General features: G+C 42.9%; 1 protein-coding gene across 9 annotated transcripts in view; it reads right to left on the bottom strand.

Annotated features, from left to right (window-relative positions):
- Nucleotides 1–16,990, bottom strand: part of gria4a (glutamate receptor, ionotropic, AMPA 4a) — a 105,235-nt gene that overhangs the window by 38,874 nt on the left and 49,371 nt on the right. For 7 of the 9 annotated variants that reach the window (XM_071925325.2, XM_071925333.2, XM_078284064.1 and 4 more), the window contains exons 4-10: nucleotides 16,920–16,972; nucleotides 16,470–16,601; nucleotides 12,825–12,878; nucleotides 11,917–12,075; nucleotides 6,689–6,856; nucleotides 6,089–6,193; nucleotides 5,280–5,390 (exon numbers count right to left, since the gene is read on the bottom strand). In XM_071925325.2, coding sequence (XP_071781426.1) covers nucleotides 5,280–5,390; nucleotides 6,089–6,193; nucleotides 6,689–6,856; nucleotides 11,917–12,075; nucleotides 12,825–12,878; nucleotides 16,470–16,601; nucleotides 16,920–16,972 — 782 coding nt within the window. Of the gene's footprint in view, nucleotides 1–3,283; nucleotides 3,320–5,279; nucleotides 5,391–6,088; nucleotides 6,194–6,688; nucleotides 6,857–11,916; nucleotides 12,076–12,824; nucleotides 12,879–16,469; nucleotides 16,602–16,919; nucleotides 16,973–16,990 lie in introns of those variants that run through there. The other 2 variants (XM_071925349.1, XM_078284066.1) reach the window with 2 other exon arrangements.

Below are 16,990 nucleotides of genomic sequence, written 5' to 3'. Positions count from 1 at the left end.
CAATCAAATTACCTGCAGGTTTATCATATTAGAAGGTCAAGTGTTTGAAATCAGAACAGGCTAGTTTGTTGAGTGTTAATTCAGTATGATGTAGGCAAGGACTACACACACACACACACACACACACATACACACCAGTGGGAACTCTGCCAACAGTGGCATAGCTTCACTTTTAAGCCTCCTTATGGTTTGTTATCAGTATGCCCCAGACTCCTTTGTCGCAGTGTGAGTGTGGTAATGCCAGCGTTGTGTGTGTGTATTTGTGTGTGTGCCGAGTGTTAGTGCATGTAACTACAGCTGGGAAGAAAGCGTCATGTTTGGGTGTTGCTTAATGTGGCATCATGAGTCATACGAGGACATGGCAAGAAAAGGAGGGAGGAGAGGAGGTGGAGAGGGGGAGGTGTAGGAGAGAGGGAGTGAGAGAGAGAGAGAGAGAGAGAGAGAGAGAGAGAGAGGACAGAGGACGAGGGGAGACAGAAGGAGAGAGGGAGGAAATGGGAGCAGAGATACCGAGGAGGGGAAGACATGGGAATGAGAAGGGGGGAGGAAAGGAGGGAGGGAGTGAAGGATGAACGGGCCGTATGGAACTACTGAGGAGAAAGATGAGAAAGCAGATCGGAATACAAAGAGACATAGCTACAGGGAAAAAGACGACAGATAGAAACAGAGGGAGAGAGAAAGTGTGAAAGAGAAATAAAGAGAAGGAGAGAGTGAGGGACAGAGTGAGAAAAGGAGAGAAAGAGAGAGACAGAAAAAGAGAGGGGAAGGACAGAAAAGACAGACATAAAGAGGAAGAATGGGTGGGCGAAAGAGGGAGAACAGCTTTGTAGAGGCAAATGGTTGAGGCTGATAAGACATGAAACACTTCGCACTGGCGCCAAAAAGACAGACAGGACTTGCTAGAGAAGCCAGTAAGGCAGCCAGCAAAACAGCCAGGCACCCAACTGGCCAGTCACCTAACTGCTCAGTCATTCATTCAGTCTGCCAGCCAGACAGTTCAACACGCAGAAAGCCAGACAGTTAGTCAACCAAGCAGTTAGCCAACCATTCAGACGTTTAGTCAGCCTGCGAGCCAGCCGTTCAGACAGCCAGACTGCCAAGCCCGGTGTCAACCAACAGTCAGTCAGCCAGTCACTTACCCAGTCTGTTAGTCACCTTGTCAGCTGGTCAGTCACCAAATCAATCTGCCGGTCGGCAAGCTTTTCACCCAGTCAGTCAGCAAGCCATCCTGCCAGGAGGCAAGACAGTCAGCAAGTTTAGTCAGTCAAACAGCTAGCTAACCAGCCAGCCAAAAACATGCTAGGTAGCCAGTCTAGTGGAGCAGTCATCCAGGCAGTAACCCATTCACCAGCCACTCAGTCAGTCAGCGAGCCAGTCAGTCAGTCAGCCAGTCAGTCAGCCAGTCAGTCAGTCAGCGAGCCAGTCAGTCAGTCAGTCAGTCAGTCAGCCAGTCAGTCAGTCAGTCAGTCAGTCAGTCAGTCAGTCAGCCAGTCAGTCAGTCAGCCAGTCAGTCAGCCAGTCAGTCAGTCAGTCAGTCAGCCAGTCAGTCAGTCAGTCAGTCAGCCAGTCAGTCAGTCAGTCAGCCAGTCAGAAGGCAAGCGCTGTTACAGTAATCACTGTCTTGCTTGCCACTGCTTTACTGAGTTCAAGGTTAGCATCTGGACAAATACTTCAATCAAAACTACATCCAAGGACAGATTACATTGAAGCATGTGTGGATGATTTTCAGGGTGGTAGCTTGGTCAGTGTGTGTGTGTGTGTGTGTCAGTGTATATATCACTGTGCGTTTGTCAGTTAGACTGCTAACGTTGTAATGTCACTGTGTCAGTGTATGTGTGATGTGAGTGATGTCTGGTTGGGTGTGGTGAGTGTGTGTGTGTGTGTGTGTGTGTTGTGTAAGTTAATGTCGGTGGGTCTGTGTGTGGTTGAGATATATGACAGTTTGTAAAGGGCAAATGTAGGTTGGGGTTTGTATTTTCTGTGTGTGTGTGTGTGTGTATGAGAAGGGCTCTTATCTCAACATGTTTCCTTAAAGCCAAATCCTTCCAAATACATATGACATAAATCAACAAAAGTGATCAAAATAACAAAATAAAAGTGAATAAAGCACATTCTGATTCTCTTGGACATCGTCACAACCACATGCATGCATTTGGGTTTCAACCCAGTCCTGCAGATCACTGTCCTTGAGTTAAAGCTGCATTTTTCATGAGGATTGTGCCTTTGGGGGTCAGGTAGCATACTATGCCTTTAGTGTTAAGATTAAAACAGGTTAAAAAATACAAATTGTTTCACAACCAATGCAAAAAAACGAAACCCCTGAAAAGAGGTTACAATGCCAGTGTGAAAAAAACATCATAGGCAAGACGAAACATCTATGACAGTGACTACTCCATTTCAAATTCAAATTTCCTCAGCTTTCCAAATCTTCTCGGAGGTCTCTTCTGCATCAGAGAAATCCCCTTAGTGTTGAACATCCAAAATTGAAACAACATGCAAAAATTCTTCAGCTTGCCCTTCCATTCTGGTGTGTAGCTTCAGCAATCCTCTCAGAGGGACTGAAGTAGAGGAAAGTTGACCGAGTAGGCATGACCGAGTAGATTTACAGAGTGACAGAGCAGAAAGATGAAGATGGAGGGAGAGAGATATCGAAGGATGAGGGTTCTAAAATGCAGGAAAAGGCTCGTCCATGTGTTTATGTGCTTATCTCCCTCGCTCTCTCTTGAAAAAAGAGGAAAAATATGAATATATGGCAAAGTATATATAAAAAAGGTGAATTTTGGTGAGGTGAATTTGCCTCCAGGTGCTCCATAGCGCAACAAAGAAGGTGGTAATGATTGAGGACTCCTCGGTATTGGAAGGGGTAAAAAAAAAAATCAGGATTAACAGGACCTCGTCCATCTCTGTCTTTTGTCATGAGAGGAAGACAGAAACACATTGAGCAAGGCATCCCAGTGGTTCAATGGGCTCATGGTTTTGAATCCGCATGTCATCCCTTCACTCACATTCGCCCATTGTTGCTGTTTTACTCCACAGTATACCAGCTCTAAGCGAAGCAGCAATACCACAAAAATAACCTTTAAAATAAAAAAATCCACAAAGACGATTTTTAAAAACAAACAAAAAATCCCTTAAAACCAAGACATCATGACAAACCAAAAACAAAGCACACTGAGTCTATATACAGAGCCTTAGAGACAATCAGTCTGTCAGTCTGTGCTTCTTTCCCGAGGGCCTGCGACTCAGCTGAGCCTGTCTGTGTTTCTGTCTGTGAGACGAGGCGTCAGTGTCGCAGCAGAGGCTTCCTCATCATCAGAGGCTGCAAAGAGGAGGAGGTGGCTGAGCTAACGTTAGCCAAGGCCCACTGAGGTCAGCATCCACAGAGAAAGATGCAGGGAGGGGTGGAGACGAGGAAGATAGGAGGGGGAGGGGGGGGGGGGGGGGGGGGCAGAAGGAGGGAGACAGCCAGACAGACAGAAAGAGTGATGGAGGATACAGAGACAGAGAGAAAGAGAGAGAGGGACAATAGTGGCATTGATTGGAAAGAGACAGACGTCAAAAAGACAGGGATGGGGAGAAATTGGGAAGGAACACACATCGAAAACACACAAACAGTAACAAATGCCAAACTCTTTTACAACCACACTTGATGAATAATATTAAAGCCAAACAGCCATATGGACAGCAACAGATTGCAACATATGATAATAACAGTGCATTAACATAATGTGAGAATAATCAAAATAAAATTGTGTTTAGTCATTTGATTGAGTTGATGTATTTGTATTGGTGTGATTTGCCTATTTTCGGGCTGGGCTGCAGGCACAGCACCATACATTGCTCTGGGGTTTAACATATTGTCACTTTAACATTTTGAAGTGTGGCATGGCCAGAAGGGCCCAGCCATCACTAGGGATAGTCTTGTTAAATGTATTTTTCCAAACTCTCCCCTGCCACATGTGTGGTCTTTCCCCTCTCTCTGTGCAGATCATATCTGTTAGTACCAGTTCTGGCCACTAGAGGCACTGTAGACCTTCACTGTATTACCATGGAAACATTTCTTTTAAGAATGGTTTATCGCCCTTTTTTCCCCCTTTCATTTTGTTCATAGTGTAAATACTATGGAGCATATGATAACAGAGAATTTAGTCATAATTAGGACTATGCTGTATGAAGCAATGTGGCTTGAAACAAATACCAAATTGCCCAAACTCAAGCATCTGTGGCTCATTTTATCTCTGAGTTGAAATGACTCTTTTGGGTTGCTTTCACTTGCATCACTTTGCATGCCCAATTGAATTAGACTGATTGCATTTACAGGATGGGCATGGCCACCATAAAAAGGCTGCAGATGGGCGAAGTGAAATCAAATGTAAGCAAAGGATATGAACAAATCCACTGATTACCCCTCTTTATTCTTGTTTGTACTATGAGGAGGAATATTAAAACTGGCTGCAGACCGGTGTCTATGTGAAAGCCATTAAAAGAGAGTGGAGTGAGGTCACTCCTAAACGTTGATCTGGGGTGAGTTTTAGATTTCCTACGCTAATGGGTCATTAGTGTAATCTCCCAGCTGGACTACTGCCACTCCCTCCTGGCTGGGCTCTCTCTGCTCTTCAGCCCCTACAGCTCATCCAAAATGCTTCAGCCTGCCTTGTCAGGCTCACCAAAAATCTGTCATGCCGCACCACTCTCTGCACTCCCTCCACTGGCTCCCTGAGGCTGCATGTACCCTGCAAGGCCACTGAGGGAGATGCGTCCAAACCTCCAGGCCATGGCTCAGCCCTAACCTCCAGCCTGTGACTTGCACTCTGACTGGGTGCTAGCCCAGCCACGCCTGCGGCACACTGGCCACTGCTCCACCTAGTCCCGTGTCTAATCCACCCTGGCACCTTAAAGTCCCCGTGAAATGAACGTTTACTTCCTGGAAAACAGAGTATCTTCACTTGCTGTAAATGCATGGGATAATAATCTCTGCCAAGTACCTACAAATATAAATGTCAATATGATATGTTGCTTTCACTTGCACTGATTTGAGTACCTAATATGACACTATAATATAAGGATCAATGCATATTAAGAGGGATGTGAAAAAGCCTCTACTCAATATAGATGGAATAGATTGGAGCTGGCCAATCAGGTGAGAGCAAAGTTTTGGTGAAATTAGGTTTTGGGGATGGCAAAGCTGATTCCTTGTCAGTGTTGATGAGCGACTTCACCCCAAATCCCACCTAGCACCCACACTATGAAGAAGGGGAAGGAGTCAGAGGGTACATTACCATGATGGTCGTCACGACTACCGTCCTGTTCTCCATTGCTGAGCTGTCATTGGACAGAGAATTTTCATTCTGGACCAAAACCAGTTTATCAATGTCGTTCCAGTAGCCAATCTGGGGGAGAGAGTGAGAGAGAGAGAGAGAGAGAGAGAGAGAGAGAGAGATATGGTGGACAGTGAGTGATATGAGGAAAAATGAGGGAGAGAGAGAGAATATGTGAGATGGGGAGAAAGAAATGGAGAGTGAAAGAATGAGTCAACAGAAGCAGCTCACTCCAGCAAATTTCCCATTGGAACTGTAGAAGATATTGAGAGATATTGAGTTGGCACCTAGAACTTTCATTAAACATACATCGCTGTCCAAGGAACACTTGAGAAGCTGGAACATGGTGTTATTTTTTTATTATAGGTGTGTGTTTTTTTAATTAACAGGCTACAGTAAGTCAATGTCTAATCAATGGTGACAACCCAGTCGGTGTCCTGCAATAACCTTGTAGCTGCAAAGAGTCACATTTACAGAAACTGATGAAAAGCCGGTTGCTTTTTTCCCACAAACAGCTGTTTTTCTAGCCTTTTACAGTGTTTTTTTTACTGTAGCTGGATCCCAAATGTGTGAAACACTCAATGTGGGAGACAACGTCAGATGTCAATTACTATACAACAGCCCTGATGATCTGCTTTGTGCTCTCATTTCTAACAAATTTCAGGTTGTATTTGCCACAGAAACAACTGAATTCATTTGACTGATATGTGTGCAATATGTTTAGCCTCACATATTGTTATTATTGATTAAAAGTGGTCATGACAGCCTACCTTGCGTGGTCCGTTGCTCTTCAGTTCAAACACATCCATGGTATAGTTGACTCTCCGACCATAGTGGTCAAACTGGATGTTACCAGTCAGACCCTGAATGCGCACCTGGATTTACAATGAAGAAGAAGAAGAAGAAGAAGAAGAAGAAGAAGAAGAAGAAGAAGGAGGAGAAGAAGAAAAAGAAAAAGAAAAAGAAAAAGAAGAAAGCACTTTTCATTCAAATGCAGTGTGAAGTGATCTTTACAATGAGATTTAGATAACACCAGCTACTATAATTCAAGCCTTGCATCTATGAGAGTTTCCTCACTGAGGAATATGGAACAATTAATTACTTCCATAATGTTCAGCAAAACACTGCTTACTGGTGGGAATTCTATTAAGCTTTGCTGAATTAAATGGTAATCTTCTAGTGTGGTGTGGTGTGGTGTGTGGTGTGTGTGTGTGTGTCTGCTGCTCTCTTGTGGGGTCCACATAAATGTCCCAATAAGAATTTAAAACACAGAAAACTGGGTTTTCTCGACCATATTCTGGTAAATGTGTGTGTGCGTGTGTGCAGGGTCTGTTTGAGAGTTTGTGAGTCAGTTTGTGAGTCTCTCTAACCTGTTTGAGTGTGCGCTCCATGTCTATCCCTTGATTCCAGGGAGCAGCCGGGTTGGCCAGGCAGTCGCCGGCGTTGCCACGGCGACTGATATCAATCTTCTGACGGCGAAGGTTGCGGAAGGCCTCGGCCATCACTAGCACGCCATCATACGTTAGAGAGGAGGTATACTGATGGAGGGAGGATAGAGAGAGAGGGGGCCAGAGAGAAAGGAGAGAGAGAGAAAAGAAATGAGAGAATTTTAACTTCATGTTCTTTTTGTATGTATGTTTTTGCAAAAACCTGAAAAAGAGAGAGGGAATGAAATACTTCTCCCTTGTCATTCCCGTCATACGACAGGGTCAATGTTAATCTCAGCTACTACAATGGTTTTGCATGATCATCTTTATGATTGTGGTGAATAATGTAGTTTAAGATGCCATTCCACAATCTCCCATAAATGCTTTTTGGGATCATGCGGTTAGGGGCAGTGACATCCCACAGCCTGAGTGCAACAGTATAAACCGACATAACAAGCAACCAACAGTGAGTAGAGGGTCAGCAGCACAGTGCCTTGACACAGATGCAACCAATATTCCTGTGTCTCTAGAAGGATCAAGTATGATGGAGACGTGCTGGGTGAAGAAATAAGAGCCAGGGAGAAAAAGTAGGAACGTTTTCCTCTAATGTTTTATTTTATTTTTGTGTTTTTTTAACTAAACATTTCTACAATCAAGAAAAAAATGCATTATGGGATGAAGGTGATGACTCATAATTATTATAATGATTATAATATTTTATAATATTGCTAGTACTCTTACGCTTGAGCTCTTTAGCTATGAGTCATGAGTCAAATCGGGTTGTAGGCCTACTTTTGATGGATCTCCATATGAAAAAAGTGCAAGTATGTTTTAATGGGACCATTTCCATTGAAAGTCAGCGCTTCCACATGAGTGATTCAGCTCACTCATTTCAATACTGGAAGCACGCAGACATTGTACGTATTATCAGAAAACACCTGAATCATCTTTTTAAGGACGCCAGTTGACATACACAACAAAAATCATCTAAAAACATGCTTTTCTGTGCTTTACACATACAAAGCGTGTTATATGTAGGTCAAGATAACATTGCAGTAATATATTGGATCTACTTTTAAAATCAGAACCACTTTAATGGCTCAAATAACAGCCGTTTTGCTGCATCAGGCCTCAAAATGTCTCAACACCGTATGAACCAACCGAACCAGTATGCAAACATGCTGATCAGTGCCACAGTCTATCTCAAGGTGCTTTGACTTTTATTTGACTGCCACTGTACACCAGTGTGCATCAATCAACACCATTGTAAATGTAGCATCACTGTAAATGTGCCACTTTTAGACAGCCTCTTAGTTTTCAACTACAGTCTCTGGGCAGGGTGTTAAAGCTATTAAAATGACATTAAAACCTGTTTAAATCATTCTGTAAACCCATCCATTTTCATCTTTTAAATCCACTTCTGTGAGTAAAACCCCCTGGATTAAATTTAGAAATGTGGTTTCATAGGGTTTCATTCCAAAACAGGATGTATCCCTTTTGAAGAAAAAAATAAATAAAAATAGGTGGGTTAGTTGGATTCTGCACATAAAAGACATTAACAAGAGAAAAACTTTGAATGGGATTTAAGAGACCCTTGAGACAGGAAAGAGAGCGAGAAAGACAGGAAGCAAGAGAGATAGATAAATAGATAGATAGATAGATAGATATGTGCATGATGCAGAAAGAGCATGAGAGGATGTCAGACTATTAAAAAGGTGGTGGAAATGACAGATTTTTTGACAAATTCATTATAGGTAAGACACAGCGCAGTGGGGAACGGGAACACACACCGCAGCAACACCCCCCCCACCCCCCCACCCCGGCCCCCACACACAGAAACACACGCAGTGCCACACACACAGAGACAGTCAAACACGCAGCGGGGCGCCTTCACATCAGTGCGGAAACAAAGGGATAGATGAAAATGGGAGGAAAGAGGAGAAATCGTCTGACAGACTCAGCGGATGCTCTCCACTCCTCTGCAGGTACCCGCTTTGGGAGGCTGCACAACCGTGTCATCCTCCTTTCATCTCTTCTCTTTGAAACTATAGAAGACTTTTAGGCGTGTGAGTGACAGATGAAGGCTACAGAATCCATATCAAGGAGGGAACACAACAACAACAACAACAACAACAACAACAACATCAGGCCTTATTCTCAAGTAGTTTACTATTATTTGTATCTGTCTGGAGCAGGACCTAAAGAACCCATTAAGTCAAAAGAAAAAATCGTGGAAATGCTGATCCTCAAACAAATAGTCTGAAAGCAATAAGCTTATACAATGCAAATTTACTTACCAAGAGTTATGATATCAAGTAATATCAACATATCAACAAAACTAACCAGCGCTTTCATAAGTTTGTCTTGTCTGTTTTCTTAGACAGGCTGCAGCACTTTGTGGATTGTGCATTTAAAAATGTATGATATCCTTGAAATTACAATAGTTCAGAATCTTTGGGATAGCAATCAAAAGACCTCATCAGTAATAAAGTAATGAGTAATACTAACACAGTTGAACAAAACATATTTTGAATATCTGAAATTATAAATATTTCAGCTGAAAAAGAGACAGTTGCAGGTCTTTAAAAAACATTTTGAAGTGCACATTTAATTCATAAAATGAGCTTTGTACAAGTACTTGGCAAAAATGTTAAATGTTTCACACGGTAAAATATTGAAAAAAGCAGCCCATTGTCTGCTGCGTACTAACACAGATGTTCTAAACTTATTCATATTCTGATCATGTAATTTGGAGCAGTGTATGAAGAAATGAGATGGAAAAGGCCCGGAAAAGGCATTAACTTGAGAAGATATGTGTGACCATAAGCATTTTTAGTTGAATTTTGATGATATTCATATATTATTTTTCCAGGTCACTGATCATTTTCATTACATTTCAACAAAATCTCCAGGCACACCAGAGTGCATTTCAAGGCAGAACCACTGGTTTAAGAGATTGTGATTGATGGCAAAAAGCAGCTCCAACCCCGGTCTCCAGTGTTAGGGGGACCGGTCTCAGTAGCGCTCTCCACACCGCACATTATTAGCCCAGGGTTCTACCTAGCCTGAGGCGACGAGTCGGCCCAAGGCTAACTCAGCTCAGCACCAATTAGCCTAGAGCATTTTGGAGACATCCGTTGTCACTAGAGACATCCGGCATTCTGTTATTCTGTTAAATCATTAAAATCTCATTCCTTGTTTGTGAAAGACAGAAGTAACACAGAAAACATCATATCTGTTGCTGTTGTTGCAATGGGAAGACAATTAATGGATGCTTTTTAACAAATGATGTTACAAAGTTCCGATTGAAATTTGCAAATGCGTACAGTTGTTATTTGCCTCCAACTTTTGTAAATCTTTCACAGCAGTTGTCTCTCTCGTTCTCTATCTCTATCACAAGCATGTATACACACACAAGCCTCCACAAATACGCAAGGCTGTGTTAAGTAAACTGTGGAGGACAATTGATAGAGCTGCCACACTCTAATGAGGATTTATCAGGTAAATATGAGAACAATGATTGGCCAATTAACACTGGTCCCTGAGTGAAATATGCCATACCACTAATGCAAGTCTATGACCATCAATAAATATTTGAATAGTTGAAAGATCCATATATACCATCACCTTGTATGGGTATTACATTTTGTGTGTGTGCCTGCATACATGTGTGAGAGCGACTGCATGTGTGTGTGTGTGTGTGAGAGAGAGAGAGAGAGAGAGAGAGAGAGAAAGAGAGAGAGAGAGAGAGAGAGAGAGAGAGAGAGAGAGAGAGAGAGAGAGCATCCTAGAGCATGGGAAACATGGATAGAGGGCAGTACGCTGATGTATATTTAATAGCTAGGTGGACATATTTCCAGTTAATATATGCAGCAAGCAACCACAATGAACTGCAGGTCAATATCCAGCCAATAGAGGTGTAGTTAGGGAGGAGAGAGGGAGGGACAGAGAGAGAGAGAGAGTGAGAGAGAGAGAGAGAGAGAGAATAGGGATAGAGGAAGAAAGAAAAAATGAAAGAGGAGAGAGGAAAAGAGGAGACATACAAGGGATGCAAATGCACATTTGAATAAGGAATTGGAGAGAGGGAGGGGGAGGGATGGAAAGGTAAAGAGAGAGGGAGTGGGGAAGAGGTGAGGGCACAGTGTGGGAAAGGAGGAAAGGATGGAGAAAAAGAGTGCAGGAGATGTGAGGAGGGAATGAAGAGGCGATAGAGGAATGTAAGCGAAAATAAGAGAAGAGTGGGCAAATGAAAGAAAAAGGAGAATTACAGAGAAAAGGCGAAAACATAGTAAACACAGAATGACAAAAATATTCTCTGTTATCTGTAGCAATTCTCTGTTATCTGGAAAGCCATGGATCTGATAAAAAGTTGACATTAAAGTCTGTAAACATCTGGCCAAGCAGCAAAGCCAGAACTCGTCATCATTTTCACCTAAAAACCTACATGCATAAACCTCACCTTATTCCCCAATGGAGACTTAATGCTTGACCCTAACCTCTTTCACAATCATAGTGGGATCAGCTGATTCACCACTCCCACCTCCTAAAGTCACACTCTGATTGGCTAAGAGACAGTGCCCAGTGCAGTCTGTCACACTGATTGGTTGAAATGCAGCACATCACCCTGTGACTGGTTACTGATTGAAGAAGCTGTTTCTTAATTGGCTTCTGTGGCGAGAACCAGGCATGAAGAAGGATTTGTAAACCAATACTGACATGTAATTTCTCCTTTGTGTGTGTGTATGTGTGCGTGTGTGTATCTTTGTCTGTGTCTTTGTCTGTGTTTGTGAGCTTTGCATATGTGTTCATTTGGGCATACACTACACATATTTTTGTGTAATTGTGCGCATGTCCATGTGTGTTTATGTGAGTGCTAGTGCATGTGTACTGCAGGTGTGTGTTAGTGTGGAAAAGAGCATCAGCTAAATGACTAAAATGAAATATAATTTAATTTGTTTATTTCTCTGTGATCTTCCATGTCATTGATTCCCTGAAAAATGTCCACCCTGCCAAGATAAATAAAAGGGCTGCTGAGAGGAAACAGCCATTGGAACATGAGACACTAAGACTTGAAACCAACACAGATGACATTCTCTTATGTAGGGTGGCAGCTCCTGGAGACACAGTTGTCCAAACTGTATATTCAAGGGTAGGGAAACATTTGTTGTTACCTTGGGTGGGCTTTCAGATCCAGGATACTCTCTCTGGTCCAGCTTGTTCCAGCGCTGCATCAGTTTAATGACTATAGGTTTACTGAAGTCCACCAGCTGGAAACCAGTCACGTTAGCCCCGCCATGCATAAACCTCTCCAGAGAAATGTCCTTAAAACCCTGAGAGAGAGAGAGAGAGAGGGAGAGAGAGAGAGAGAGAGAGAGAGAGAGAGAGAGAGAGAGAAGCATAGGTGATGAAAGAAAAAGAGAGGGGGGGTAGGGAGCCAGTAGAGAGGCAGAGAGGCATAAGAAAGACAAGAAAGAAACAGAGACAGAAAGAAGGAGGACATGCAGAGAAAAACACAGAGGAAAGAGTCAAACAGGGACAGAGGAGAGAAAAAATAGAGATGTAAGGGTTATCCTGGGTTGATGGATGCTAATTGCTAAAAGCTTTGAGAGCCTATCCAGCTTGACCTGAACGCATTGGCCCCTTTTTCATCGTCCCGCAGCAACTGCTGTGGGACTGATTTCCGGGGTTAAGGTTGGGGCAATATTTCATCGACTGAAGCCGTTTCCAGCAGCTTCCTCAAGCTGTGACTTTGTTGAGGAGAAACAAGTGATTTGATATACGGCTTCTGAAGTTAAAGAAAAAAATCTGTCTTATTTCATCTGATATTCAGATGGCGCCTTGGCCTGGGAATAGTCAAAGGACCAGGTGAAATTAATGTGCATGGTTTGGTTTTCTGGTCACAGCTATACAAAAATCAGCATGATGGTGTGTGTCATCGCTGCCCTAAGACTCCTTTTTTGTGTGGCTGCATTTTGCTGATCTCATGTAGGCTAATAATATGAACCATTCCACAACCGTTGCATTATTTCAAGCTAAACTGAAATCATAGCCCTGGGCAATGTCATTAAAGGGGTCTTACCAGGTTAGCTATGATGTAATGGTAACCTTTCACATGTTTCCCCACACTGACCGCCTGGAGAGAGAGAGAGATGGAGAGAGAGAGATGGAGAGAGAGAGAGAGAGAGAGAGAGAGAGAGGAGGGAGAGAGAGACGGGGGAGTGAGCGCAGAAAAGATTAGTGGTTTGCTACCCCATTGCGTGGAGTGAACTCAGAAGTAACATTTTGCTGAAGTGTAAAGAAAATCTCCATCAAACAAAAACATTAACATTCACTCATTCTAACATTTATTTCTACTCGGTAAATGCGATGTAGGCTTTTTCCTGCGGGTCTTTGTATTTTCTACCTCTTTCTATATGATCATACTAGCACAGTGTATGCATAATCAATTGTAACAGCCTCAATGCCTTCTACATTTATACTATTGTCACACAGAAACCTCACGCCTCCAACCACATCTCAAAGTAACGGCTGAAATTGTCTCAACACACATAGAAATTGCTTCACAACCCTGCGACCAAGCCATTACATACATTTTCTTGAATACACCCTATTTTCACATACCGTATATACATGTCATACTAGTTATTAACCCTATATCTTTAAATATAGGTAACATCTATTTCAAATAGGCAGGTAAACCACTATAGCCCTGATAATGCATTGTAGAATGTAAAATATATATTAACATAGATATCAATGGCACAATTAACCAGTATTTCTTGGTTGATTAAAGTAAATGTGTGTGTGTGTGTGTGTGTGTGTGTGTGTACAATGATGATTTGGACAATGAAGAGAATAGCCATCTCCAGATTAACATGGTGCATCATCAGCCTAATTTATAAATTGTTCACATTCTTTCTGCCTCACACACATACACACATACATACATACATACGCACACACACACACACACACACACACACACACACACACACACACATAGCGCAGCTGGCAGGAGCAGGAGAACAGAGCAGTCTCTGTCTCAGAGCAGGGACGCCAACCTCAGCATGCCAGCACTGCTGAGCACACTGTGACTGCAGTGTGTGTGTCTGTCTGTCTGTCTCTGTATGTAGCTGCTGATGTGTCTGTCTGTCTGTCTGTCTGTCTTTGTATGTAGCTGCTGATGTGTCTGTCTGTCTGTCTGTCTTTGTATGTAGCTGCTGATGTGTCTGTCTGTCTGTCTGTCTGTCTGTCTCTGTATGTAGCTGCTGATGTGTCTGTCTGTCTGTCTGTCTCTGTATGTAGCTGCTGATGTGTCTGTCTGTCTGTCTGTCTGTCTTTGTATGTAGCTGCTGATGTGTCTGTCTGTCTGTCTGTCTGTCTTTGTATGTAGCTGCTGATGTGTCTGTCTGTCTGTCTGTCTCTGTATGTAGCTGCTGATGTGTCTGTCTGTCTGTCTGTCTTTGTATGTAGCTGCTGATGTGTCTGTCTGTCTGTCTGTTTGTCTGTCTGTATAGCTGCTTGCATGTGTGTGTGTGTGTGTGTGTGTGTGTGTGTGTGTCCCTGTTGCTGATGAGTAGGCGAGTAGCCTAAGGGCTAGCTAGTAGCTCCCGGTGAGTGAGTGTGTGTGTGTGTGTGGGCCTATGTGTGTGTGTGTGTGTTTGTGTGTATGAAACTGTGTGTGGGTGTATGTGTGTGTGCGTGCGCGTGTGTGTCTAGCTGCTGGTGTGTGTCAGTGTGTTTGTCAGATCTGCAGACGGAGAATCAGATGTGATGACAGGTGGCAGAACCAATGGGATGTTACACTAGAACCTGGGTCAAAGGCTACACGCACACACACACAAACACACACACACACACACGCACACACACGCACACATCCGCGACACCTGTCAGAGCTTAAGTCTCAGACGATCAAGCAAGACAGATAGTCTAATGAGCTTAGACAAGCGTAAGGTGTAAGAGTGTGTGCCACAATATATGTGCTTATGTGTGTGTGTTGACTGTGTGTGTGTGTGTGTGTGTGTGTGTGTGTGTGAGTGTGTGTGTGTGTGGTGTCTACGTGCCCAGACTTCAAGATTTGTTGAGCAGTCTTTACAGTCTGTAGTCAGTGTGGTGTGTTTACTCCATTGAACCCCTCACACACAGATGTAGCCATTGTAGAAGTCCCATGTTTTAAAGCATAAGGTGGCGGCCACACTGATCCATCAGAAAACGGACAGGATTATTGACGGATAGATTTCTGTCCATTGGTTTATTTTGGAACGTCAACACGGTGGGCGAGGCAGAAGTACAAGCAAGTAAAGATTTGCTCATAACAGAGATAGAAAAAAGAAGAAGCAGACTATACAGTATAAATTCATAAGACCTGGAAAACCTACAGTCATCCAAACGTTATACCAGGCTTTCTCCGTTCAGTTTTCTGTTTTAGTCGTTCCATTGTCTCTGTGTTTGCCACTTTTTTTCCAAAACAAACGTGGGAATGCCTCTGATTGGGTAAACGGATGGTGATGAATTCGTCTGTCCAGAAAAAGTTCAACTGGGTTGAACTCTCTGTCCGTCAAAACGGATGGAAATCTGACGGAGACGGACGCATCATCAGCCCTGTCCGGACAGCTCTCATTGAAAATGAATTGAAATGAACGGAGACGGACAGACAAAACGGATCAGTGTGGCCTCAGGAAAAAATATTTTGTTTTTGTCTTCAGCTGTCAGAATGCAGAAGAAATAGTCTTACAACCAGTTGACTGAAACAGAGATGTTTTATACTGTTTTTGTTTTTTTTTAAAAAGAAAAGGCAGCGCTGTCAGATGCATCAATAACATAGGAAAGATGCAGGATGGGGTGCTACCATTTACTGACTGGTAATGCTATATTGCCTCTACCTGTTCTACAATCCTTTGCAGTGTCACAGGTCCTGGTGTTAATAACTTCATTCCACTCCTGACTTATATGAGTAAATATGAGTGTGTATAAGTATGTAGTCTTGTGTGTTGACTGTTGTCTAGTGTAGTGTAGTGTGACACTATGGTATGGCAACACTATATTATTGTGTGTTAAGTGCTCTTGAGTCCAGGTCAATGACATAATCTCTGTCCTGCCTGTAGTAACACTCGTAGCAACAGTGGTACATAAAACTATAGTGTGGCATTCTGGGTATTATGGCAGTATCACATGTTCTACAAGGCTCCAAGGTCTTTCTGGTTCCAGATCAATGGCAAATATCTTCTTTTGCCTGCAGATATAAATGATTATCTTGTAATGTCATGGATTGTAGCATTATGGCTAAAGTAGTGCAGTGTGGCACAGAACTATGGGTAGTGTAGTATTATAACCTGTGATGTAGTGGTAAATGAAAAGGAAGGTAAACTATGAACTCCAGTCGGCATCACAACTACCAATATAAACAAGAATCTTATTACATTTTCAGAAAAGCATTAATATATGTTTTTCTCGTATGACTAATTAAGCTGTATACTATGAATTTACATCATAAGGAGTTATGTAACGGTGAAAGGTAAACACTATTGTCTCTCTAAGAAAAAAGGTGGGTAATCTGAGTTTAGGTGTGTTTACCCTCTTCTAACCTCCGTCTCAGGCTCCAGTTCAATGACTCTCCTGACTGCAGTGACTGCAGCTTTTTCTCTAGCAATATCAAGTACTGTAGCCTTATGGTTGATGGAGTGTACTGGAGAACTATGGGTAGTGTTATTAATATTATTACCTGTTCCAGGATGCTCTGTAGTCTCTCAGGCTCCAGGTCAATGACATATTTCCTCTCCTGGCGTCGGTCCAGGTCCTCTAAGAGTCGGCGGTACGCTGCCTCGTTGAAACTCTCCACACAGATCGCACTCACCTGAGGACACACACACACACACACACACACACACACACACACACACACACACACACACACACAGGAGATCATGTACACACATACACACATGACAAGCATGTAGGAATAAGTAAACAAACAACAAACTGCAGGCAAAGAATTAGTGTTTGAACAATTAGCGACCTAAAAAAGAGCATAATTATGTGTGTGTACATGTCTGTATGTGTACATGCGAATTATATGTGTGTTTGCAAGAGTCTTTTTTGCGTGTGTTTTTGCCTATGTTCAGGGTTATTTGTGTGTGTGTGTATGTGTGTGTGTGTGTGTGTGTGTCCTGACCTGCCAGCCGTTCTGCCCTGCTCTCTCCATGATGGCCTGCAGTATAGCGTAACCTAGACAACAGAGAGGGA

Source organism: Centroberyx gerrardi, chromosome 6, assembly GCF_048128805.1.
Source record: "Centroberyx gerrardi isolate f3 chromosome 6, fCenGer3.hap1.cur.20231027, whole genome shotgun sequence".
NCBI classification, from domain to species: domain Eukaryota; kingdom Metazoa; phylum Chordata; class Actinopteri; order Beryciformes; family Berycidae; genus Centroberyx; species Centroberyx gerrardi.
This window is presented reverse-complemented; position numbering and strand designations above follow the sequence as displayed.